This window comes from Oncorhynchus clarkii, chromosome 31 (genome assembly GCF_045791955.1).
Source record: "Oncorhynchus clarkii lewisi isolate Uvic-CL-2024 chromosome 31, UVic_Ocla_1.0, whole genome shotgun sequence".
NCBI classification, from domain to species: domain Eukaryota; kingdom Metazoa; phylum Chordata; class Actinopteri; order Salmoniformes; family Salmonidae; genus Oncorhynchus; species Oncorhynchus clarkii.
The window spans coordinates 20370223-20397615 of record NC_092177.1 but is presented as its reverse complement, the minus strand read 5'-3'; the positions used below and the strand labels follow the sequence as shown (position 1 = coordinate 20397615).

The window sequence follows — 27393 nt, the reverse complement described above, 5'->3', positions numbered from 1 at the left end:
GGATGTGGGGGAGCACTGGAGATCTGGTGCTTATCCCTGGCACCACTCTTCCAGGCTGTATGCCCACTTTAGCCCGGCACCTCCCGAGCGCAGGCACAGGTCGAACTGGGCTGTGGGGGAGCACTGGAGATCTGGTGCTTAACATGTGCACCTCTCCTTTTGGCTGCATGCCCACTTTAGCCCGGCACGTGCGGGGAGCTGGAACAGGCCGCACTGGGTTCTCCTGGCGAACTGGAGATACCGTGCGTAGAGCTGGCACAGGATAACCCGGGCCGAAGAGACGCACCGGAGACCAGGAGCGCTGAGCCGGCACAATCCCTCCTGGCTGAATTCCAACTCGCACGCCAACTGCAGGGAGCTTGCAGAGAGCGCACTGGAGACACACGGCGCAGAGCTGCATAACCTGGTGCCTGACTAGTCACCCTCTCCCCACGGTAAGCACGGGGAGTTGGCTCAGGTCTATAACCTGACTCCGTCAATTTCCCCATGTGCCTCCCCCCCAAAAATGTTTGTGGTCGCCTCTCGTGGCTGCATTCCTGACTTGCCTTCTCATATCGCCGCCGCTCCTCCTTCGCTGCCTTAATCTCCTCCTTTGGACGGCGAAACTCCCCTGCCTGCCTCCAGGGTCCCTTACCATCCAGGATCTCCTCCCATGTCCAGGAGTCCCTTTCACCAAGCTGCTTGGTCCCTTGTTGGTGGGAAGTTCTGTCACGGCCGTCGTCAGAAGGAGACCAAGGTGCAGCGTGGTGCGTGCATTTGACTTTTATTATAATGTCGCCGACAAAACAAGAAACAAAGAAACGACCGTGACGCTTAACAGGGCTAAGTGCCACTAACAAAGATAACTTCCCACAAACACAAAAGGGAAAAAGGATGCCTAAGTATGATTCCCAATCAGAGACAACGATAGACAGCTGTCCCTGATTTAGAACCATACGCGGCCAAAACAAAGAAAAACAAAAACATAGAAAATAGAACATAGAATACCCACCCAAATCACACCCTGACCAAACCAAAATAGAAACATAAAAAGCTGTTTAAGGTCAGTGCGTGACAACCAGTCTTTTCAATGCGATATTCGTATTCTGAGAACAGAAGTCGCATGTAAGTGTCAAGTGTAGACAAGACCTCTCTCTCTCCTACAAACTCAGCTTTGCCAAAGGCGATCGTGCGAGGCGTGTTATTTATTTTAGAAGGCAATGCTTTCAATTATAATGACCAAACTGAAGCAGGGCCGGCGGGGTGTCCTTGTAGATGCCTCGCTCAATTAGAAAGTGTCTCTATTTTTGTGTTTTATCGCTGTCACTGTAGTCACACAAAACAAATGTTGTCATTATTAACTTTTTTTCTACCTAATTGAATTGGAAGAGGTACGGTGCCTTTAGAAAGTATCAATTCCTCATTTTTTTCCACATTTTATAGTGTTAAAGCCTGAATTCAAAATGGATTCAATTTTCAATTTTTTTCTTACCCATCTACACACAGTACCTCATAATGACAAAGTGAAAACATATATTTTTGGGGGGGCAAATTGATTGAAAATGAAATACCGAAATATCTTGTTTACATAACAATTTACACCCCTGAGTCAATACATGTTCGAATCACCTTTGACAGCGAGTACAGCTGTGAGTCTTTCTGGGTAAGTCTCTTATAGCTTTGCACACTTGGATTATAAAATATTTGCACAATATTCTTCAAGCTCTGTCAAGTTGGTTGTTGATCATTGCTAGACAGTCAAATTCACATCTTGCTATAGATTTTCAAGCCAATTTAAGTCAAAACTGTAACTCGGCCACCCAGGAACATTCAATGATGTCTTGATAAGCAACTCCAGTGCATATTTTGCCTTGTGTTTCAGGTTATTGTCTTGCTGAAAGTTGAATTCATCTCACAGTGTCTGGTGGAAACCAGACAAAATCAAGTTTAGGTCTAGGACTTCGCCTGTGCTTAGCTCCCTTTCCTTAATTATTCTAACCTGAACAACTCCTTTCTTCTGGTCATTCTGTCAATTAGGTTAGTATTGTGGAGTAACTACAATGTTGTTGATCCATCCTCAGTTCTTTACTATCACAGCCATTAAACTCTATAACTGTTTTAAACCATTGGCCTCATGCTGAAATCCCTGAGCAGTTTCCTTCCTCTCCGGCAACTGAGTTAGAAAGTACGCCTGTATCTTGTAGTAACTGGGTGTATTGATACACCATCCAAAGTGTAATGTATGACTTCATCATGCTCAAAGGGAATTCAATGTCCATCTACCAATAGGTGCCCTTCTTTGCGAGGCATTGGAAAACCTTCCTGGTTTTTGTGGTTGAACCTATAATATCCACAGATAATTGTATGTGTGGAGTACAGAGATTGACTCAAGACATTTCAGCTTTACATTTTTATTAATTTGTATACATTTCTAAAAACATAACTACACTTATTATGAGGTGTTGTGTGTAGGCCAATGACACACAATCTCAATTGAATCCATTTTAAATTCAGCCTGTAACAGAACACAATGTGTAAAAAGTAAAGGGGTGTGAATACTTTCTAAAGGAACTGTAGAAAGGGTTGAGGATTTACCAAATACTAAAGGACTTATAGAAAGTCGGACCTCTCTGAAATGAAAATGGATGGCCATTTTCTTTAATAAAAAGTAGGCCTATGGCATACACTCTCATATCCCCTCAATTTGAGTCTTGGATTTAATTTAACTTAACCTCTCTAGGGTAGGGGGCAGCATTCGGGATTTTGGATGAAAAGCATGCCCAAATTACACGGCCTGCTACTCGGGCCCAGAAGATATGATATGTATATAGATTAGATTTGGATAGAAAACACTCTACAGTTTACAAAACAGTTAAAATAGTGTATTTGAGTATAACAGAACTGATTTAGCAGGCGAAAACCTGAGAAAAATCCATTCAGGAAGTAGTTTTTTTGTTGGTTTTGTAGTTTTCTATTCAATGCCATTACAGTATCCATTGACTTAGGACTCCATTTGCAGTTCCTATGCCTTCCACTAGATGTCAACAGTCTTTAGAAATCGTTTCAGGCTTGTATTCTTATAAACGAGGGAGTAAGACCAGTCTGAACGAGTGGACCCTAACGTGACGCATAGTTTTTTTGTCTGATTGTTTTAACTAAGTTTGAGCCTGTGGATTACTGAAGAAAACGCACTAACAAAACGGAGGTTTTTGGATATAAAGAGACTTCATCGAACAAAAGGAACATATATTGAGTAAATGAATGTCTTCTGATTGCCACCATATGAAGATCATCAAAGGTAAGGGATTAATTTTATCTCTATTTCTGAGTTTTGTAATGCTTCTGCTTGGCTGGTTAATGTTTGTAATAATTTGTCAACTGGGCTTTGTTCTGGGCTAGGTATGTTCTGGGCTAGGTATTGCTTTCGCCGAAAAGCATTTTATAAATATGACACCGTGGTTGGTTTAACAAGAAGTTAATCTTTAAACTTATGTAAAATATGTTTTGTTTTCTGAATTTTTATATAATGAGCATTTCTGTAATTGAATTTGGCGCTCTGCAACCTCACTGGATGTTGGCCAGATGGGACGCTAGCTTCCCACATACCCTAGAGAGGTTAACATCCCTTCACTGACACAGAAGTAGGCTATATAAAGAGTGCATGGTGGGTGGAGGAATTGACTGACAAAATGTATGTATGGATATATCAGCCTATAGGATAATTTATTCTGTCAAACAGGTAGGCCTACCTCTTATTTGTTAATTAAACTTCTTAGGGCTGCAATCCCGTTAACGGGGTGATATGACAACAGCCAGTGAAAGTGCAGGGTGCCAAATTCAAAACAACAGAAATATCATAATTAAAATTCCTCAAACATCCTATACCGTTCTTATATCTTATACCGTTTTAAAGTTAATCTTGTTGTTAATCCCACCACAGTGTCCGATTTCAAATAGGCTTTACAGCAAAAGCACCACAAATGATTATGTTAGGTCATCACCAAGCCACAGAAAAACACAGCCAATTTCCAGCCAAAGAGAGGAGTCACAAAAAGCACAAATAGAGATAAAATTAATCACTTACCTTTGATGATCTTCATCAGATGACACTCATAGGACTTCATGTTACACAATACATGTATATTTTGTTTGATAAAGTTCATATTTATATAAAAAAATCTGAGTTTACATTGGTGCGTTACATTCACTAGTTCCAAAAACATAGAGTGATTTTGCATAGCCACATCGATTCAACAGAAATACTCATCATAAATGTAGATGATAATATACAAGTCATACACATGGAATTATAGATATACCTCCCCTTAATGCAACCGCTGTGTCAGAAGTCAAAAAAACTTTATGGAAAAAGCAAACCATGCAATAATCTGAGACGGAAAAATAATCAAATTAGCCGCCATGTTGCAGTCAACAGAAACCAGAAATCACATTATAAATACTCCCTTACCTTTGATGATCTTCATCATAATGCACTCCCAGGAATCGCAGTTTCACAATAAATGTTTGATTTGTTCGATAATGTCCATTATTTATGTCAAAGTAGCTACTTTTGTTAGTGCGTTAGGTACACATATCCAAACGCTTGTGCATTACTTCGCACAAAAACTTCGGACAAACACTTCCAAAAGTATATTACAGATCGAACAAACATTTCAAACTAAGCATAGAATCAATCACTAGGATGTTTTTATCATAAATCTTCAATAAAGTTCCAACCGGAGAATTCCTTTGTGTCTAGAGGAGCAACGAAACACAGGGCGATATCATGTGGAATGTGCATGACCAGGAAATGGCTCTCTGCCAGTAACCTGACTCATTCAGCTCTTATTCAGTCCCACAACACAGTAGAAGCCTCATTCATCAAGTTTCTAAAGACGGTTGACATCTAGTGGAAGCCCTAGGAAGTGCAACTTCATTCATATCCCAATGTGAAATCAATAGGGCCTGGGTTGAATATATACCAACCTCAGATTTCTCACTTCCTGTTTGGATTTCTTCTCAGCTTTTTGCCTGCCATATGAGTTCTGTTATACTCACAAACATCATTCAAACAGTTTTAGAAACTTCAGAGTGTTTTCTATCCAATAATAATAATACTATGCATATATTCGCAACTGAGACTGAGGAGCAGGCCATTTACTCTGGGCACCTTTCATCCAAGCTACTCAATACTGCCCCTGCAGCCATAAAAAGTTAAACAGCTTGAAATTTTCCCGAAAATGAGTTTTAAATAGGAAGAAATAAGATCCAACACAAAGCCCTGTTGTTGTTGTTAGTAGTCGGAAGACTGTTGAAATGAATTATGCCTATTGTCAGCAACATGAGCTGCCTATTTCTGATTGTTTGTGCCGCAGCTGCTGCTTCAAGTTTGGTATTTGGTATTTATTAGGATCCCCATTAGCCGCTGCAAACGCATTGGCTACTCTTCCTGGGGTCGACATGAAACATGACATAATACATAGTACAGAACATTATTAGTCAAGGACGGAAATACATACATTTAAAACGTCACACATAGCTTACATATCAGTACATGCACACAACATCTACAGGGCCTTCGGCAAGTATTCAGGCCCCTTGACCTTTTCCACATTTTGTTACATTACAATCTTATTCTAATATTGACTAATTAGCTTTTTCCCTCATCAATCTACACACAATACCCCATAATGACAAATCAATTTTTGCTAAATTATTATTATTATTTTATTTTTTTAAATATCACGTTTACATGTAGTTACATACATACAAACAGTCGGAAGTTTATATACACATTAGCCAAATACATTTAAACTCAGTTTTTCACCATTTCTGACATTTATTCAGAGTAAACATACCTTGTCTTTGGTCAGTTAGGATCACCACTTTATTTTAAGAATGTGAAAGAATAATAGTAGAGAGAATGATTTATTTCAGCCACATTCCCAGTGGGTCAGAAGTTTACATACACTCAAATAGAATTTGGTAGCATTGCCTTTAAATTGTTTAACTTGGGTCTAACGTTTCGGGTAGCCTTCCACAAGCTTCCCACAATAAGTTGGGTGAATTTTGGCCCATTTCTAGTGACAGAGCTGGTGTAACTGAGTCAGTTTTTTAGGCCTCCTTGCTCGCACATGCTTTTTCAGTTCTGCCCACACATTTTCTATGTGATTGAGGTCAGGGCTTTGTGATGGCCACTCTGAATACCTTGACTTTGTTGTCCTTAAGCCATTTTGCCACAACTTTGGAAGCATGTTTGGGGTCATTGTCCATTTGGAAGACTCATTTGGGACCAAGCTTTAACTTCATGACTGATGTCTTGAGATGTTGCTTCAATATGTCCACATAATTTTCCACCCTCATGATGCCATCTATTTTGTGAAGTGCCCCAGTCACTCCTACAGCAAGGCACCCCCACAACATGATGCTGCCACCCCCATGCTTCACGGTTGGGATGGTGTTCTTTGGCTTGCAAGCCTCCCCCTTTTTCCTCCAAACATAATGATGGTCATCATGGCCAAACAGTTCAGACCAGAGGACATTTCTCCAAAAAGTATGATCTTTGTCCCCATGTGCAGTTGCAAAACACAGTCAGGCTTTTTTATGGTGGTTTTGGAGCAGTGGCTTCTTCCTTGCTGAGCGGCCTTTCAGGTTATGCCAATATAGGACTCGTTTAACTGTGGATATAGATACTTTTGTACATGTTTCCTCCAGCATCTTCACAAGGTCCTTTGCTGCTGTTCAGGGATTGATTTGCACTTTTTGCACCAAAGTACGTTCATCTCTAGGAGACAGAATGCGTCTCCTTCCTGAGCGGTATGATGGTTGCGTGGTCCCATGGTGTTTATACTTGCGTACTATTGTTTGTACAGATGAATGTGGTACCTTCAGGCATTTGAAATTGTCTCTCAAGGATGAACCAGACTTGTGGAGGTCTACAAGATGTTTCTGAGGTCTTAGCTGATTTCTTTTGATTTTCCCATGATGTCAAGCAAAGAGGCACTGAGTTTGAAGGTAGGCTTTGAAATACATCCACACATACACCTCCAATTGACTTAAATTATGTCAATTAGCCTATCAGAAGCTTCTAAAGCCATGACATCATTTTCTGGAATTGTTCAAGCTATTTAAAGGCACAGTCAACTTAGTGTATGTAAACTTCTGACCCACTGGAATTGTGATACAGTGAATTATAAGTGAAATAATCTGTCTGTAAACAATTGTTGGAAACATTTAAGTGCATGTAAACTTCCGACTTCAACTGTATGTATTCAGACCCTATACTCAGTACTTTGATGAAGCACCTTCTCTGCAGATCCTCTCAAGCTCTGTCAGGTTGGATGGAGAGCGTTGCTGCACAGCTTTTTTCAGCTATTTCACAGCTAGTCTGTCCAGAGATGTTTGATCGGGTTCACGTCTGGGCTCTGGCTGGGCCACTCAAAGACATTCAGAGACTTGTCCCGAAGTCACTCTTGTGTTGTCTTGGCTGTGTGCTTTGAGTCGTCCTGTTGGAAGGTGAACCTTCACACCAGTCTGAGGTCCTGAGTGCTCTGGAGCGGGTTTTTGTCAAGGATCTCTCTGTACTTTGCTCCATTAATCTTTGCCTCGATCCTGACTACTCTCCCATCCCTGTCGCTGAAAAACATCCCCACAGCATGATGCTGCCACCACCATGCTTCACCTTAGTGATTGTGTCAGGTTTCCTCCAGGCGTGACGCTTGGCATTCAGGCCAAAGAGTTCAATCTCGGTTTCTTCAGACCAGAGATTCTTGTTTCTCATGGTGTGAGAGTCCTTTAGGTAAACTCTAAACAGGCTGTCAGGTAGGTGAATTTTGCTGAGGAGGGGCTTCTCTCTGGCCACTCTACCATAAAGGCCAGATTGGTGGAGTGCTGCACAGATTGTTGTCCTTCTGGAAGGTTCGCACATCTCCACAGATGATTCCTGGAGTTCTGTTTGGGTTCATGGTCACCTCTCTGACCAAGGCCTTTCTCCCCCGATTGCTCAGTTTGGCTGGGCGGCCAGCTCTACGAAAAGTCTTGGTGGTTCTAAACCTCTTTCATTTAAGAATGATGGAGGCTACTGTGTTCTTTGGGACCTTCAATGCTGCATACATTTTTTGGTACCCTCCCCCAGACCTGTGCCACGACACAATCCTGTCTCAGAGCTCTACAGACAATTCCTTCAACCTAATGGCTTGGTTTCAGCTCTGTGGGACCTTATAGAGACAGGTGTGTGCCTTTCCAAATCATGTCCAATAAATTGTATTTACCACATGTGGACTCCAATCATGTTGTAGAAACATCTCAAGGATGATCAATGAAAACAGGATGCACCTGAGCTCAATTTCAAGTCTCACAGCAAAGGGTCTGATTACTTATGTAAATAATACATTTTAAAACCTTTCTAAAAACCTGTTTTCACTATGTCGTTGTGTGTAGATTGATGAGTAAAAATGTGTATTTAGTCTATTTTAGAATAAGGCTGTAACGTAACAAAATGTGGAAAAGGGGAAGGGGTCTGAATACTTTCTGAATGCACTGTATATCAATCTTGAAGAGGATTATCTATCTTGGATGCAGTTTGAATGGAATTGATGAAGAGAGAGAAAGACTGCAAGAGAGTGCTCACAAAGGAAATGTGCTAAACTCAGGGCTGAGTGTCTGCAGGTTTTTGCTCCACCCTTGTACTTGATTGATGAAATAAGGTCAGTAATTAGTAAGGAACTCCCCACACCTGGTTGTCAAGGTCTTAAAAAACAAAAACCTGCAGAGACCAGGCTCTCCATGGAATGAGTTTGACACCCCTGATTTAAAGCAGTGATATTCGAGTGATAGACTTTTAAAACTCTGCAGCTGCAATTTTAAAAAAAATCTTTACAATTAGAAAATGATCTCCAGATGGAGATGTGTAAATTAGAAGCACATTCAGTCCTTATAATACTGTAGCATATGCTGCAGCAAATTTAGGCCTACCTGTCAGAAAGAAAAAAGTTACCGTGATGAGATGATAGGTCTACATGCATTGTGAACTGCACTCCATACTGAGATTGGATGTCTGTCCCCAACCTGAGCGTTGATGATTGATCATACAGAGAGCAGAGAGAAGGCCTTAGAGAAGCCAGATTTAGACATTGCAAATAATTTAACAGTTCCATTTCACGCCATGCAGTTCATAAAAATATTTTGTTTTATAATTTACCACTTTCTCTTATTTATCCCGGGAAAGAGGAGTGGGTTTGGGTGGGAAATCCCGTTAAGTCTTAGTAACCCGGTTCAACCCTAAGTCACAGGGAATAGAGATACTGGGAGGGCTTTAGTGCAGGGTTATAACAGGGAGTTTGGGATACTCACTGATACGCTTGTATGGCTGAGGAGGCTGGGGTGTGTTTGGTACCTGCCAATGAAGCATCACTATGGCGACTGACTTCCAGTCATAAACCAGTGCAGCCTCTCCATCGCCTCTGGCAACGGTAGTACTGTAGAAACGTCACGGAAAACCAGAAGAGGACTATGAACTTCCCCCACTCGAGCGACCGAGAGGCTGAGTTATGTGAACCTGTCAAATATAGAACCCTCTGGGAGGGTGATGATGTAAAATAACAGTTGCCGGGCAACCGGCAATATGGCCGTCAGGTGAAGTGATTTAAAGCGAAAAACTCCCAAGAACCGGACAGGCTGAGCAAGCAGAGCAAGGAGGTTGGAAAGGACAGGCAGAGCACTGACTGTATGCTAGCAGGGTAGTCCATATCTTCAATCATAATTTTTGATAGCGATGTTGTGTTTTTAAAAGTGGATGAAATGGTCTAATTTATAGATGGATCTAAATGTGCGTAATGGATACCTGGAGGAAAATGGGGGAGGGTCATGTCATTTCAATATCAGTCAAGTGGAGGGTTTAGTATATTTATATATATTTTTTTTTAATCTCGTCCAGGGGAGGGTCATGCAATCTGTAATTAATGAAATGTCTATATTGCTCAGTGTTTTAGAAGGATTTGCTTATTACGCTATATATTGATGTGTGCCCGATACTGTCCCTCATCTCTGATTCTCTGCTGGGCGTGCAATAAAAAGTGTGCCTAAAGGCTATTTAGTGTGTTCTCAATCAAATGATACATAGGCTATAGGCTACGAAGTGCATGCTCGGAGAAGGCTATTTAGTGTGGTCTCAATCAAATGATACATAGGCTATAGGCTACGAAGTGCATGCTCGGAGAAGGCTATTTAGTGTGGTCTCAATCAAATGATACATAGGCTATTGGCTACGAAGTGCATGCTCGGAGAAGGCTATTTAGTGTGGTCTCAATCAAATGATACATAGGCTATTGGCTACGAAGTGCATGCTCGGAGAAGGCTATTTAGTGTGGTCTCAATCTCAGGCTATTTAGTGTGGTCTCAAATCGGAGAAGGCTATTTATACATAGGCTAGTGTGGCTCAATCAAATGATACATAGGTGCTATTTAGTGTGGTCTCAATCAAATGATACATAGGCTATTGGCTACGAGTCGGAGAAGGCTATTTAGTGTGGTCTCAATCAAATGATACATAGGCTATTGGCTACGAAGTGCATGCTCGGAGAAGGCTATTTAGTGTGGTCTCAATCAAATGATACATAGGCTATTGGCTACGAAGTGCACGCTCGGAGAAGCACAGAGGGCAACATTATATTTCTAAAATAGCTGCTGGGATGGTGTAATTTCAACTAGGCTGCATTACACACTGTAATGGATATTCCAACCACAAGCCCTAGCCTGCTCTGCCCTAGCTGATCAAAAACATTTTTATGTGATGCCTAACCAACGGCTTTGCTGTGTAGGCCTCACATTAAGAAAGATCCGAGTTACGTCCATTGTGGTGCTGAAACTGCTTCACTATTAGTCTTTGTGCAAGGTATTGATGGGGGCGGCAGGCAGCCTAGTGGTTAGAGCGTTGGGCCAGTAACCGAAAGGTTAGTGGATTGAATCCCCGAGCTGACAAGGTAAAAATCTGTCGTTCCGCCACTGAACAAGGCAGTTAACCCACTGTTCCTAGGCCGTCATTGTAAAAAATAATTTGGTCTTAAAAATTACAATAATTGAGGTGGTGAAGGTGCCAAACTGCCTGTTCAAGCAGTTGGCACATAGTTTGGACACTGATCTGTACAAGACATGCAACCAGAGGTCTCTTCAAAGTCCCCAGGTCCAGAACAGAGGCTGGGAAATGCAGAGTATTTAATTGATCCATGACTGCATGGAACTCTCTGCCACCCCAGGTAACTCAAACTGGCAATACAAACAATATAAAATAACACCTTAATGCACAAAGGGGACTGTGAATATACTCAGCCATTTTATATATCTTGTGTTGTAATTTCCCCTGTATTAGACCTTCGGAAAGGATTCAGACCGCTTGAAGCACACAGCCAAGACAACGCAGGAGTGGCTTCTGGACAAGTCTCTTAATGTCCTTGAGTGGCCCAGCCAGATCCCGGACTTGAACCTGATCAAATATCTCTGGGAGATATGGGAGAAGAATGAGAGAAACTATGTGCCAAGGTTGTATGGAAGAAGGCTCAAGGCTGTAATAACTGCCAAAGGTGCTTCAGCAAAGTACTGATTAAAGGGTCTGAATACATTATTTGATATTTCAGTTTTATATATTTTTTTAATGAGCCAAAGGGTTAAAAACCTGTTGTCTTTGTCATTATGGGGTATTGTGGGTAGATTGATGTGGAAAACATGCACTGTATATACCTTCCTAATATTGAGTTGCACTTGAGTTGCACTCCCTTTTGCCCTCATTCCCCCTCTGAATGACACACATACAGAATCCATGTCTCAACTATCTCAAGGCTTACAAATCCTTATTTAACCTCCTTCCCTTCATCTACACTAATTGAAGTGGATTTAACAAGCGACATCAATAAGGGATTTTAGCTTTCACCTGGATTCACCTGGTCAGTCAGTCTATGTCATGGAAAGAGCAGGTGTTCCTAATGTTTTGTACACTCAGTGTAGATGTCCTAACCTACCTATTTCAGGAAATACATGAAATGTAGTATTAGCCTTATATTTAGCTAATGAATGATGGACTATGCATAAGCTTCTAACTTATAGCCTCTGTCTCTTGCTCAATACACCTGGCCTCTCTCTTTAAAAAACGCTCCTTAGTTCTTGGAGTCCAAGGACTGAGTTTGGGAAACGTTGTCATAGGCTATATATATAGGATAAAGGCACTATCATTAGGCTTATATTTATGTGCTATGTATACTTTAAAATGACACTTCCTGGTAGAAAAGTTAATTATTCTCGGAATGGAACATTTATAAAATACCGGGAAAATATTAAACCTTGTGGCCTGTCAATCTGGGAACTCACCTGTATGTCACTCTTCATCTACACTCTTAGAAAAGAAGGTGCTATGTAGAACCTGAAAGGTAGAACCAGGTAGAACCATTCTGGGTTTGACAAGGAACAAAAACGGATTATCCTATGGGGACAACCGAAGAACTCTTTTGGAACACTTATCCGAAGAGTGTAATTACAGGTCAGATCACATGGAGTGAATCAGCACCTGCTACAAAGGTCAAAGTTCACAGAAAAGGCAGCCTATATGTTTGCATCTAAGAATACAAGAAGGAAATGTACTTTTCAGTTCACATGGACCCAGTGCCCTTTACATTCAAATTCTGTACAGGCTATTATGCACAGAATGGATTTCTAAACAAAAGAGCGCGTCTCGGCATTGAAGAAAGTCTAAGCACTTTTCACACAGCCATTTTAGAGGATCTAAATGTGCTAGCCAGCAACAACCCTTGATGAATTTGATCAGATTCGTATTAGAACACAAGGGCCCATTATAATAGGATCACAGAAGCCTTTCTTTTTTCTCTCTGCCTGGGTGGATAAGTGGCTTTGTGTGCAAACAGCATCTGAGGCGTAACCAGGTGTAATTAACAGTATCTGAGGCGTAACCAGGTGTAATTAACAGTATCTGAGGCATAATCAGGTGTAATTAACGGAGGGCAGGGAAAGGAAGCGAATCTAACTTACCCGTAGAATCTCCTCCACACAGCTGGAGTCACTGGACAGGCCGACCTGCAGACACACAGAAGAAAAAGGCTGTTGTTAGACAGAGAGGAAGAAAAGGCACCAGATAGTTTCAAAGAGAGTAGCCTAAAGGTAGCCAAAATACATAATGGTAAACTAAAGACCATCTCAACTAATAGATGGTAGTCTAGCGGTTAAGAGTGTTGGGCCAGAATTCGAAAGGTCGCTGGTTCTTATCCCCGAGCTGACTAGGGTGAAACATATGTTGATGTGCTCTTGAGCAAGGCACTTAACCCTAATTTCTCCTGTAAGTTGCTCTGGATAAGAGCGTCTGCTAACTGACTAAACATGTAAAGAATAAAAGAAAGAAGATAACCCCCAGAATATGTGATATATTCAGACAACACATATTGAGTGGTATTTATTATTTAAGTGCAGATAGGCCTAGCTATTCTGTCTAAGAGATGACTGCTAGGGGACAGATAGGCCTAGCTATTCTAGTCTGAGAGATGACTGCTAGGGGACAGATAGGCCTAGCTATTCTAGTCTGAGAGATGACTGCTAGGGGACAGATAGGCCTAGCTATTCTGTCTGAGAGATGACTGCTAGGGGACAGATAGGCCTATCTAGTCTGTCTGAGAGATGACTGCTAGGGAACAGATAGGCCTAGCTATTCTAGTCTGAGAGATGACTGCTAGGGGACAGATAGGCCTATCTAGTCTGAGAGATGACTGCTAGGGGACAGATAGGCCTAGCTATTCTAGTCTGAGAGATGACTGCTAGGGGACAGATAGGCCTATCTCGTCTGTCTGAGAGATGACTGCTAGGGGACAGATAGGCCTATCTAGTCTGTCTGAGAGATGACTGCTAGGGGACAGATAGGCCTATCTCGTCTGTCTGAGAGATGACTGCTAGGGGACAAATAGGCCTAGACATTCTAGTCTGAGAGATGACTGCTAAGGGACAGATAGGCCTAGCTATTCTAGTCTGAGATATGACTGCTAGGGAACATATAGGCCTAGCTATTCTAGTCTGAGAGATGACTGCTAAGGGACAGATAGGCCTAGCTATTCTGTCTGAGAGATGACTGCTAGGGGACAGATAGGCCTAGCTATTCTAGTCTGAGAGATGACTGCTAGGGGACAAATAGGCCTAGACATTCTAGTCTGAGAGATGACTGCTAAGGGACAGATAGGCCTAGCTATTCTAGTCTGAGATATGACTGCTAGGGAACATATAGGCCTAGCTATTCTAGTCTGAGAGATGACTGCTAAGGGACAGATAGGCCTAGCTATTCTGTCTGAGAGATGACTGCTAGGGGACAGATAGGCCTAGCTATTCTAGTCTGAGAGATGACTGCTAGGGGACAGATAGGCCTAGCTATTCTAGTCTAAGAGATGACTGATAGGGGACAGATAGGCCTAGCTATTCTGTCTGAGAGATTACTGCTAGGGGACAGATAGGCCTAGCTATTCTAGTCTGAGAGATGACTGATAGGGGACAGATAGGCCTAGCTATTCTGTCTGAGAGATGACTGCTAGGGGACAGATAGGCCTAGCTATTCTAGTCTGAGAGATGACTGCTAGGGGACAGATAGGCCTAGCTATTCTAGTCTGAGAGATGACTGATAGGGGACAGATAGGCCTAGCTATTCTAGTCTGAGAGATGACTGCTAGGGGACAGATAGGCCTAGCTATTCTAGTCTGAGAGATGACTGCTAAGGGACAGATAGGCCTAGCTATTCTGTCTGAGAGATGACTGCTAGGGGACAGATAGGCCTATCTATTGTAGTCTGAGAGATGACTGCTAAGGGACAGATAGGCCTAGCTATTCTAGTCTAAGAGATGACTGATAGGGGACAGATAGACCTAGCTATTCAAGTCTAAGAGATGACTGATAGGGGATGACATCGCTCTTCAATGCTCACAAATGGAGCATTGGTAATCAGGCCGTGCCAGCCAGCCAACAGCTATCCCTCTCTCACCCCCTCAGCCCAGACACACAGCAGACTTGGAGTGGACAAGCACTGGCCAAGACAGAGTCAGATAAATCCTAGACCTGGAACGTGCCAAGACTGGGTCAGATAAATCCTAGAACTGGAACGGGCCAGGACTGGATCAGATAAATCCTAGACCTGGAACGGGCTGTGTGTCTGTGTGTGTGTGTAGGCTACAGTATGTCCTATAGTCGATCTCTGGGCTGGCTCATTATACCATACCACCTACAGGCCACATGGGACCCTGGCTGACTGGCTGGCTCCCACAGTCTGCTCTGCTCTACTAGTGACATCAGCTCAACCCGGGTATGACTGGGGGCATGCTGACACTGGAAAGGTCAGTGGGTCTGAGGAGAGGGTCCGGGGTAGTGGGTAGCAGTGAGGAGTGGGGAGAAGAGTGATGGAGAGAGCAGAGCTGGGCTTTATCCACCTCAGGCTGCATGGAGCTGGGTAGCTACACACAGCATCATCCCCCAGACACTCCCCATGCCATTTGTTGATCTGTCATGTTTTTCCACAGCCCTCCTACTGCCGCTACCCCTCTCTGCCTCTATTTTACACAATGGTGTGATCTGTGTTGAAAAGCTGCTAAACTACATGCAAGAAAACATCCACAGTAAGAATCTATAGTTGGAAATTATATATTGTGGTTTTATGAATATGCATCTCTGCAAAGTACAAGTTCTATTTCATTCTGAGTATCAAAAAACCATGACAGAAAGCAATTATAACACACATAATGGCAGAATGCATTGTTTAACTATTACATCAAATAGCTAATTAGTAAAACTAATAATACCATCTATATTTCACTGGTATTCCTCTCAGGTGATATTAGTGCTTGACTGTTCGTGTCTGTGTGTTTATGACTGAGCCACGCTGCACAGTGCCAGTCAACGGCAGACTGAAGGCATCCTAATTCATCCCAGATCCCACAAGAGGAGATGGAGTCTGTAGGAGCTTTGTAAACAAGCCTCACATACAGACATAAACTTCCTGTTAGCTAAACCACCAGTACATAATATCCTGTTCCCATAGTAACCAACAGATGAGCTCTAATCAGAACGTTCTCTACCATTGTCCTCTGTCTAATAGAAGATACAGAGGCACAGCTTATTACAGCCACACCGGGGTTCATATCCCTGTCACCTGTGGTGAACCCCATTTAGAATCCAGGCATGACTCTCGCAGGTTCTCTACATCTGCTTTCTTCTTCTGCCTCTGGAATGAACACCAAATGTCAACGATATAAAGAGGCATCCCAGTTCAGTGACAAACTGTTTACACCCGCTCTGAGAGGCTTGGGCTTGTCGGGATCAAGTCAGATGTGACAGATATCTGGGTTCTTAATGCAGTGTTTATGTCATGGTTTTGATATTGGAGCTAATGGGAGTCGGCTGAGATAAAACAAAGAGCAGCAGTCACAGTGCAGCCGGCTGGCTGACATAAATTGTGGAATTTCAGATAGCATTTGACAAAGGCATTTCCAATGGGTTGAGAAGTGTGTTTACAGCCGCATTAAAGCAAGGAGTCACCTTCATTTCTTATATTCCCCCAAGTTATTTTAGAAAACGACTGGAACAGAACTATCCAGCTGAGATCTTATTTCCTCACTCAGGCAGGGTTCTCTATGTACCTGCCATTCCAGTCAGATTGAATGGGCATTGGGCTTACAAATGATTTCTCTGATATAGGCAAATTTCCCATGGGAATAAAAGCTTTGCAAGATGCCAGTGTTCCAGAATAGCATGGTCCCATGGCCAATGTAAAATACAAATGAGAAATGCTTTCAGATCTAATTCTCTAAAATTCCATGTTAAAAACCATTTGTGTGGACAGAGTATGTGACTGTAAAGTGTATGCAGAATTCTGAAATCATGAGGGATCGAAAAACACAGAGGATCCAATAGTGAATATTGAGCAGCTCAGTGTTACAACTGGTGACCACTGACAAGTTGTAATCACAGTTCATTGTGTCTTTTGATGAATTTAACATGCTTCTATTCATGTGAGAAAAAAAGATTCAATTTGATGTGGTATGGCAAACCAGAGAAAGTTAAAAAGGTCCTATTCATATCATGAACATGAGTTTGGAGGGTTAAAACGATGAAACATTAAACCTCTCAGGAGTGGTTGTTGAGTCATAATGGCTGTGTTAAGATGGACCTATAAACAGTACTGTTAGGAGGTCTGAAAAAACACAATCAATCAATGGGAAATGTAATTATACTCTTAAGTATTTATTCTTAGGGCAATCCCAGTAGAAATGGTACAAATAGAGGTTCCATCGAAATACAAAATAGTATTGCAATGGACTGGGATTTATGGGTTAGTCTGCAGACATCTGAAGGTGTAATTAAGATTAGAGGGTTGGTTGGTTGATTTGATGATGATGTACTTGGAGTCCAGTATAAATATGAAGGGACTATACATGTATAGTTGTTTTAAAAAAAATAAAAATAAACGATTTAAGTAATATTATTTGATAAACTAATCTGTCTGCTAGTTTCATAGCTGATGTAAAATGCTTGGTGTTTTTCTCACAGGGAAAGAGCAATGCATTTTAATTGGCAGACGCAGATATCACTAGAAGTGTCCCTAATCTCTCTCCAAGTTCTTTTTTTTGTCACGACACAGGAGAATGGAAAAAAAGAAGAACAAAATGGAGGAAAAAATGTCATTCACCTCGTTCTGCAAGACTGCAGAACGCTTTCAGGGGAAAAGAAGACGTATTCCTTTGAATGATGTGCGGATCCGGGGAATATTGCAGAGGCAATTACTGGGGCAGAAATCAGTTTTCTCTGAAATAGCTGTTGAGAAAAGCGTCTGCACATCAACAACAGATAAGATGTATGTGGCACAAGGCTTTGATGCTCTCTGCAACAGCTCAAATTGTGCTTAAAAAGTGGAAGAGCAGCTCCAGGAACAAATAGGTAGATTTGAACATTAGATGAGAAGCAGCTCACAGAGGGTTTTCTATCTGTCTATCCTTCTGACAATGGACGGATGAACAAACAAGGGGGAAAACATGATAGATGACAGAAAAAACGACAACACAGATAGTCACAGAAAATCACATAGCATAGTCGACACATTCATGGGCTGATATATAGAAACAGATGAATAGATGCACTATGAGATGAATTGTTTTATATTTTTTGTTGTTTTCCATTGCAGGTCTTCACAAAAAACCTAAGCGTGATATGAAACAATTTGAGTATACATCTTCATCGACAACGACAGTTTTCTAGTAGGAAAGTTGCACTTTACAGCAGTTACAGTGCCTTCTGAAAGTATTCAGACCCTTTGACTTTTTCCACATTGTCATGTTACAGCCTTATTTTAAAATTGATTAAAATGTTGTTGTTATTTTCATCAATCTACACACAATACCTCATAGTGAGAAAGCAAAAACAGGTTTTTAGACATTTTTGCTACTAACTTTCATTTTTTTTTTAAATATCACATTTACATACAGCTGAAGTCGTAAGTTTAGCCAAATAAACTTAAACTCAGTTTTTCACAATTCCTGACATTTAATCAGAGTAAACATTTCCTGTATTTGGTAAATTAGGATTATCAATTTATGTTAAGAATGTGAAATGTCAGAATAATAGTAGAGAATTATTTATTTCAGCTTTTATTTCTTTCATCACATTCCCAGTGGGTCAGAAGTTTACATACACTCAATTAGTATTTGGTAGCATTGGTTTTAAATTGTTTAACTTGGGTCAAATGTTTCGGGTAGCCTTCCACAAGCTTCCCACAATAAGTTGGGTGAATTTTGACCCATTCCTCCTGACAGAGCTGGTATAACTGAGGCAAGTTCGTAGGCCCCCTTGCTCGCACACAATTTTTCAGTTCTGCCCACAATTGCAAACCGTAGTCTGGCTTTTTCATGGCGGTTTTGGAGCAGTGGCTTCTTCCTTGCTGAGTGGCCTTTCAGCTTATGTCGACATAGGACTCGTTTTACAGTGGATATAGACACTTTTGTACCTGTTTCCTCCAGCATCTTCACAGGGTCCTTTGCTGTTGTTCTGGGATTGATTTGCACTTTTCGCACCAAAGTATGTTCATCTCTAGGAGATAGAACGCGTCTCCTTCCTGAGCGGTATGATGGCCGCATGGTCCCATGGTGTTTATACTTGCATACTACTGTTTGTTCAGATGAACATAGTACCTTCAGGTGTTTGGAAATTGCTCCCAAGGATGAACCAGACTTGTGGAGGTCTACAATTTTCTTGTCTGATTTCTTTTGATTTGCCCATGATGTCAAGCAAAGAGGCACTGAGTTTGAAGGTAGGCCTTGAAATACATCCACAGGCACACCTCCAAATGATGTCAATTGGCCTATCAGAAGCTTCTAAAGCCATGACATAATTTTCAGGAATTTTCCAAGCTGTTTGAAGGCACAGTCAACTTAGTGGATGTAAACTTCTGACCCACTGGAATTGTGATACAGTGAATTATAAGTGAAATAATCTGTCTGTAAACAATAGTTGGAAAAATTACTTGTGTCATGCACTTGCCAAAACTATAGTTTGTTAACAAGAAATGTGTGGGGTGGTTGAAAAACAACTTTAATGACTGCAACCTAAGTGTATGTAAACTTCCCACTTCAACTGTCAGTATTCAAAGCCTTTACTCAGCACTTTGTTGAAGCATCTTTGGCAGCAATTACAGCCTTGAGTCTTCCTGAATATGACGTTATAAGCTTGGCACACCTGTATTTGGGGAGTTTCTCCCATTCTTCTCTGCATATCCTCTCAAGCTCTGTCAGGTTTCATCCAGACATGGCATTCAGGCCATAGAGTTGAATCTTGGTTTCACCAGACCAGAGCATCTTGTTTCTCATGGTCTGAGAGTTTTTAGGTGCCTTTTGGCAAACTCAGGCAGTCAAGTGACTTTTACTGAAGAGTGGCTTCTTTCTGGCCACTCAACCATAAAAGCCTGATTGGTGAAGTGCTGAGAGATGGTTCTATTTCTGGAAGGTTCTCCCATCTCCACAGAGGAACTCTGGATTTCTGTCAGAGTGACTATCAGGTTCTTGGTCACCTCCCTGACCAAGGCCCTTCTACCCCGATTGCTTAGTTTGGCTGGGCAGCCAGCTCTAGGAAGAGTCTTGGTGGTTCCAAACTTCTTCCATTTAAAAATGATAGAGGCCACTGTGTTCTTTGGGGACCTTCAATGCTGCAGACATTTTTTGGTACCCTTCCCCAGATCTGTGCCTCGACACAATCTTGCCTCGCAGCTCAACAAACAATTCCTTCGACATCATGGCTTGGTTTTTGCTCTGACAGGCACTGTCAACCGTGAGACCTTACATAGACAGGAGTGTGCCTTTCCAAATCATGTCCAATCAATGGAATTTACCACATGTGGACTCCAATCAAGTTGTAGAAACATCTCAAGGATGATAAATTGAAACAGGATGCACCTGAGCTCAATTTTGAGTCTCATAGCAGAGATATCTCACAGAGAGACTAGTTTATGAGTGACTCTTGACCCAGCAGAGATATCTCACATACTAACAGACATACAGAGGAACATGTACAACAGAATAACTAATGTTTCCCATGTAGACTGAAAAAGTCTTTCAGCAAGCAGGTCTTTGAACTGGCAGATCAACAGAGTGATCTGATTCAGTGATCTCTCTCCTGAAAGATTTGACAGCAGCTATTGTGAGGAACACGCTCTAACCACTACGATACCTGCCACCAGCTACTGTTCAAACAATGAACAAACATCATTGTAGCCTTGTTAGAATCCCCTCAAATGGTACTTTGTTTAGAAGTAATAACTATGTGATTCAAGGCTATTTTGAAATGGTAAAAACTGCTGTAGCCATGTGTGTTTTTTAAATGATCTAATACGGGACTGAATACATTCAATCAGCAAATTAAACTGGGAAAATGTTGAAGGTTACTCTGGAAAGTATAAGAATATTTGCCAGGGCATATTATTTAGAAATCTGATTATTTTCCATGTGGGAAGCTAAAAGACTTGCTTGCTGTTTTTAGCTATCAAGCTAGCAAGAGGCTAGCAGAGTAGCCTACAGTCTACTGGCAGGCAGAGCAATACAATCTCTGCTATCGCCCCCTTTGTGAGTGTTGCTATTTGGGAGTCGACATATACATGGACCGGCGAAGTAACCAAAAGGTGCACTTTGCTCCAAAAAATCTGACTCCACCCAAGTGCACACACACGTGGTAAATGACAGAGTGATATGTTTATAGATCTTAAGAGGTGTCTCATTACTTTCTGAAAGTAATCTGTTATACAGTAGCATGCAGCTGCATGCTAAAGCCTTTACATGTTTCTGAAAGTAATCTGTTATACAGTAGCATGTAGCTGCATGCTAAAGCCTTTACATGTTTCTGAAAGTAATCTGTTATACAGTAGCATGCAGCTGCATGCTAAAGCCTTTACATGTTTCTGAAAGTAATCTGTTATACAGTAGCATGCAGCTGCATGCTAAAGCCTTTAAACGTTTCTGAAAGCAGTCTGCCATATAGTAGCATGCAGCTAAAGCCTTTAAAAGTTGCCTGTTGCTGTGTTTAGGTACTCTAAAACATCTGATGATGAGAACACAATGATGTTAAATGCTTCACAGGGTCCCTTGCTGTTCTGAAACGTCTGAGAGGTGTCAGTGTGTGCATGCAGGGTATCCATGAGAGATGAGTGCGCCTGTGCTACCTTCACAAAAGCCATTTAAAATGAAGTGTAGAAATCAGATTAAATGTGTGAAAACCAGCTCCCACAATAAAACAATGTGGAAAAAGAGGGATCTTTGAGCCAAAATAAAAGCAGCAAGCAGAGGATGTGGAATACAACGGAGAACCGAAACAATCAGAAGCCCATTGAATTCAATGAAGTACCTGATTATAACGATCCTGTAGAAAATGTATTTGGCATATGCCATGAGTACTGGAAGTAGGACTGTGGAATTGCTGGAACTAAGCATGTTAGTGAGTCACTGTGCAACAGAACAATCTTTCTGTCCTTTTAATTGTGGTATTGCTGGAAAATGTCGGTGAGCATTGAAAAGGGTATGTAGAGTGTGGAGGTTGGAATGGAATGTCCATTTAGAATGCTACTGGCTGCCTGTGGCTGCTGTTTATGTCATCTTTGGCAGTCTTGAGTCAAATTTGTCTGATTTAATTGATTGTAAGAAGAGAATGTACTTTGCATAATAAACATAAAGGAGGCATACTTAGTATATTTATAAAAATACTGAGGTACTGTATCTGTATTGTTGATTTAATCAACACATATAATGTTTCATTGCTGTGTCTGACATGGCATAAATAGGAATTAGGCAGTCATTGTAAATAAGAATTTGCTCGTAACTGACTTCCCTAGTTAAATAAAGGTAAAAATGTAAATAGCTGAGATCATTTGGTTATCAATACGTTGTGTTACTAAATATACTACTTGTCAGATCAGCCTCAATATCTACACAACACTGCCCTTTTTGCAAAGTAAGGAATAATACGTTGCGTTTCAAAATATGAAGAGATGCTTAGCATGAGCCACCCATTTTTTTAATGAAAAACGACATGCACGAACTGTGCTACGCTCCAAATAGCTGCGTTGCCTAAATTCTCTCCTCTCTTTCTTCCCAAGCTTGTTGCTCTGCCCTAGGCCCCGTGGGACAGTGTTCTATGTGTGGGGCTGCTGAGGCATGGACACTAACACAGGGAGACACCCAGCTGGGATGAGTGGAGGGGAAGAGACTCCCCTGTCAGGCACTGCACAGGCCCTGCCACCTCCGCTTAACGTGACGCCGGCCATGAGGCCAAACAACAGTGTGGCAAACCAGTAGGTAGACATACATACGTACGTACGTACATACATACATACATACATACTAGAGGTCAACTGATTAATCGGAATGGCCGATCAATTAGGGCCGATTTCAAGTTTTCATAACAATCGGAAATAGGTATTTTTGGACACCGATTTGGCCGATTTGTATTTTAATTGTATTTTTACACCTTTATTTAATCTTTATTTAACTACATTCTTATTTTCAATGACGGCCTAGGAACGAATGGTGGGTTAACTGCTTCGTTCAGGGGCAGAACCACAGATTGTCACCTTGTCAGCTCGGGGATTCAACGCTCTAACCACCTGATTACATTGCACTCCATGAGGAGCCTGCCTGTTACGCGAATGCAGTAAGCCAAGGTAAGTTGCTAGCTAGCATTAAACTTATCTTATAAAAAACAATCAATCAATCATAATCACTAGTTAACTACACATGGTTGATGATATTACTCATTTATCTAGCGTGTCCTGCATTGCATATAATCGATGTCGTTGCTCCAATGTGTACCTAACCATAAACATCAATGCCTTTCTTAAAATCAATACACAGAAGTATATATTTTTAAAACTGCATAAAAGAAATCCAGGTTAGCAGGCAATATTGTTTTTTTTTATTTATTTATTTTTTTGAATTTTACCCCTTTTTCTCCCCAATTTCGTAGTATCCAATTGTTGTAGTAGCTACTATCTTGTCTCATCGCTACAACTCTCGTACGGGCTCGGGAGAGACGAAGGTTGAAAGTCATGCGTCCTCCGATACACAACCAACCAAGCCGCTGCTTCTTTAACACAGCGCACATCCAACCCGGAAGCCAGCCGCACCAATGCGCCGGAGGAAACACCGTGCACCTGGCCACCTTGGCTAGCGTACACTGCGCCCAGCCCGCCACAGGAGTCGCTGGTGCGCGATGAGACAAGGACACCCCTCCCTAACCCGGGCGACGCTAGGCCAATTGTGCGTCGCCCCACGGACCTCCGGGTCGCGGCCGGTTACGACAGAGCCTGGGCGCGAACCCAGGACTCTGATGGCACAGCTGGCGCTGCAGTACAGCGCCCTTAACCACTGCGCCACCCGGGAGGCCTATATTAGGCAATAGGCAATATTAACCAGGTGAAATTGTGTCACTTCTCTTGCGTTCATTGCACGCAGAGTCAGTGTATATGCAACAGTTTGGGCCGCCTAATTTGCCTGAATTTTACGTAATTATGACATAACATTGAAGGTTGTGCAATGTAACAAGAATATTTAGACTTATGGATGTCAACCGTTCCGTATTTCACTGAAAGAATAAACGTCTTGTTATCGAGATGATAGTTTCCGGAGACTACCATATGAATGACCTAAGGCTAGTATTTCTGTGTGTTATTATGTTATAACTAAGTCTATGATTTGATGAGCAGTCTGACTGAGCGATGGTAGGCACCAGCAGGCTCGTAACAATTAATTCAAACAGCACTTTCGTGCGTTTGACAGCAGCTCTTCGCAATGCTTCAAGCATTGCGCTGTTTATGACTTCAAGCCTATCAACTCCCGGGATTAGACTGGTGTAACCGATGTGAAATGGCTAGCTAGTTAGCGGGGTGCGCGCTAATAGCGTTTCAAACGTCACTCGCTCTGAGACTTGGAGTGGTTGTTCCCCTTGCTCTGCATGGGTAACGCTGCTTTGAGGGTGGCTGTTGTCGATGTGTTTCTGGTTCGAGCCCAGGTAAGAGCGAGGAGAGGGACGGAAGCTATACTGTTACACTGGCAATACTAAAGTGCCTATAAGAACATCCAATAGTAAAAGGTTAATGAATTACAAAAGGTATAGAGAGAAATAGTCCTATAATTCCTATAATAACTACAACTTAAAACTTCTTACCTGGGAATATTGAAGACTCATGTTAAAAGGAACCACCAGCTTTCATATGTTCTCATGTTCTGAGCAAGGAACTTAAACGTTAGCTTTCTTACATGGCACACATTGCACTTTTACTTTCTTCTCCAACACTTTGTTTTCATTATTTATTTGAGGCTAAATTGATTTTATTTATGTAATATATTAAGTTAAAATAAGTGTTCATTCAGTATTGTTGTAATTGTCATTATTACAAATTTAAAAAAATAAAATTGGCTGATTAATCAGTATTGGCTTTTTTTGGTCCTCCAATAATCAGTATCGGTATCGGCGTTGAAAAATCATAATCGGTCGACCTCTAATACATACAGACAGACAGACAGACAGACAGACAGACAGACAGACAGACAGACAGACAGACAGACAGACAGACAGACAGACAAGAAGACAGACAATCACAAACACAAACAGACTGACAGAAAATCCTAAACACAAACATACAGACATACAGACATACAGTACAGACAGACAGACCGGCAGGCAGACAGCTAGACACTTCACAGACACACAACACTTCACAGACACATCCAAACACCCAAATAAATACTGTAATACAAACCTATCCTATAATATGAAATGGAGCACTGGCCCAGTCACTGGACATAGAGTTAGAGGCCCAGCCTGCGCTCCAGCCTCCACAGAATGCACTCACCCTGGGGCTCAGCGTGCATCCCTGCCTGTCCCTACCTCAGCCGCTCCCAGCGCTTACACCACCAAACAGATGGAACAAAGGAACCTAATTACCATGCAAAGCACAACATCCTTCAGATGCTAGGGGAAGCAGGCAGGGAGAACGCTAGCTGGTCCTGCAGGGGAGATCTCCCACCCATATGAGCACCCAGGCATAAAGCAGAGGTCCCAGCTAGGCTGCAGGATGGGAGATGTGTAATCTCTAGGTACTTTAATTCACTATTAATCTTTCTTGCATGATACCCCTGATGCCTGGAGCAACAGCCTGGCTGAGGCAGCAAGCCCTCTTCTCCTCTCTCCACTCCTCTCAGGGTAAAGTAATGAGCTCGGCCAGCATTAACAAATGATACAGTAGGAAGACGGGATCATTGAGGGAGAGAGGAGGCAAACGAAGGTAATTATAATGGCTACTCTAGGAGAATCCCAGTACATCAGCTCAAAAAGCTGACCTTTATTTTGGGGACACTAAGGAACGTTGTGTCAGGAGGGGCCAGCATCTGAGAGAGGGGGAGATTATTAGGGGGGCTAATGATAGCATGTCACTGTAGGTGTAAAGGCTCCCTCCAACACAATTAGCTAATGGATTAAATACACCTGCTGCTGAACTGAGGCCCTCAGGGGCCCGACGCTTAGATCCTCTCATCTCTCACATAGAAAGGAAATGCTCTCAAAAACAATGGCATGTTTTAAAGGATCTAAGCGTCGGGCCCCTGAGGGCCGCCCCCTGAGGGCCTCGGTTCAGCAGCAGGTGTATTTAACCCATTAGCTAATTGTGGTGGAGGGAGCCTTTACAGCTACAGTGGAACGCCATCATTAGCCCCATCATATCATTTCCCTCTCTCTCACTTTCAGTGCTTCAATCACAGAATGGTATATGCATCATGGCCAGAGGGAATTAAAGTGGTAAATTACCTAGAGATCTATACTCTAAGCAATCTCAAACATGTAATGCTGTATGTTTCAACACTGTTACCATGGAGAGTGTGAATGAGGTCATAGAGTGGGCGGTGCTGGAGCCCTTGGCTTTCCCAGCATGCCACAGGGCTCCTTGTCTTGGCCCCTGTACCCCTCACTACTGAGCAGGCTTTCTTTTACTCTGTCCTCTTCATTCTTCCATCCAAACATACCTCCACCTCTGCCCGCAATAGACTACCACTGAGCAGCAGCAGTTTGTTTCATATCCATTCCAATTATTAGCCCTGACGTCAGCCTAAGTTCCTTCTCATATCCTAATTATCTGTACCAATTTACATTTTGGCTTGGACTCTGCTAAGGAACTATGTTAATGTAAATGTTCCCGTCAGTCCAAGAGCCATTTCATTTAGGCCACATAACAGACCAATTAAATATGCTATTTATGCACAGTATGCAACTTTATTCTTAGTCTCCACTGCATTTCATCATTATGAGAGAGAGAGAGAGAGAGAGAGAGAGAGAGAGAGAGAGAGAGAGAGAGAGAGAGAGCGAGAGAGAGAGAGAGAGAGAAGAGGGAAAGCTGATGGATAATGTTGAAGGGACACTCAGATCCTCCTTAGATATAATGATTAAGGGAATTCATTCTGGAGCAGACTGAAGACGCAAATGATGTGGCTATGCTCTTAGGATAGAGGTCAATGTCTGAGCTGAAGCAAAAAAACGAGCAGGGATTGGTAGGAGGATGACTAAATGTAGTATTGTATACATAGTATGAACTATGTGCACTATGCTACAACAGAATATGTATTTGCTACAACAGAAAAGCTGCTTCAGTAGAGTGCAAGGTGGCTTGGCAGTGTTTCAAACACTATTATCAAACAGCTCTGGACAATATGGCCCTTCACAGGCAGCTACAAACAACTTCTGTAGCTAATATCAATGAAAATATACCACAACCACATTTGCTGTCATTCAACTACTAACACACAGCTTTTGTTTCCGTATCGTTTACATTTCATCAAATAAAAGGTCTGCTTTTAAAGGCGTGAAGCTGCT

At 42.0% G+C, this 27393-nt stretch overlaps 1 protein-coding gene across 1 annotated transcript in view; it reads right to left on the bottom strand.

Moving 5' to 3' along the window:
• The window catches only part of LOC139390625 (AF4/FMR2 family member 2-like), a 274611-nt gene that overhangs the window by 124496 nt on the left and 122722 nt on the right, over positions 1-27393 (bottom strand). The window contains exon 5 of the mRNA XM_071137875.1: positions 13012-13056. Coding sequence (XP_070993976.1) covers positions 13012-13056 — 45 coding nt within the window. The remainder of the gene's footprint in view (positions 1-13011; positions 13057-27393) is intronic.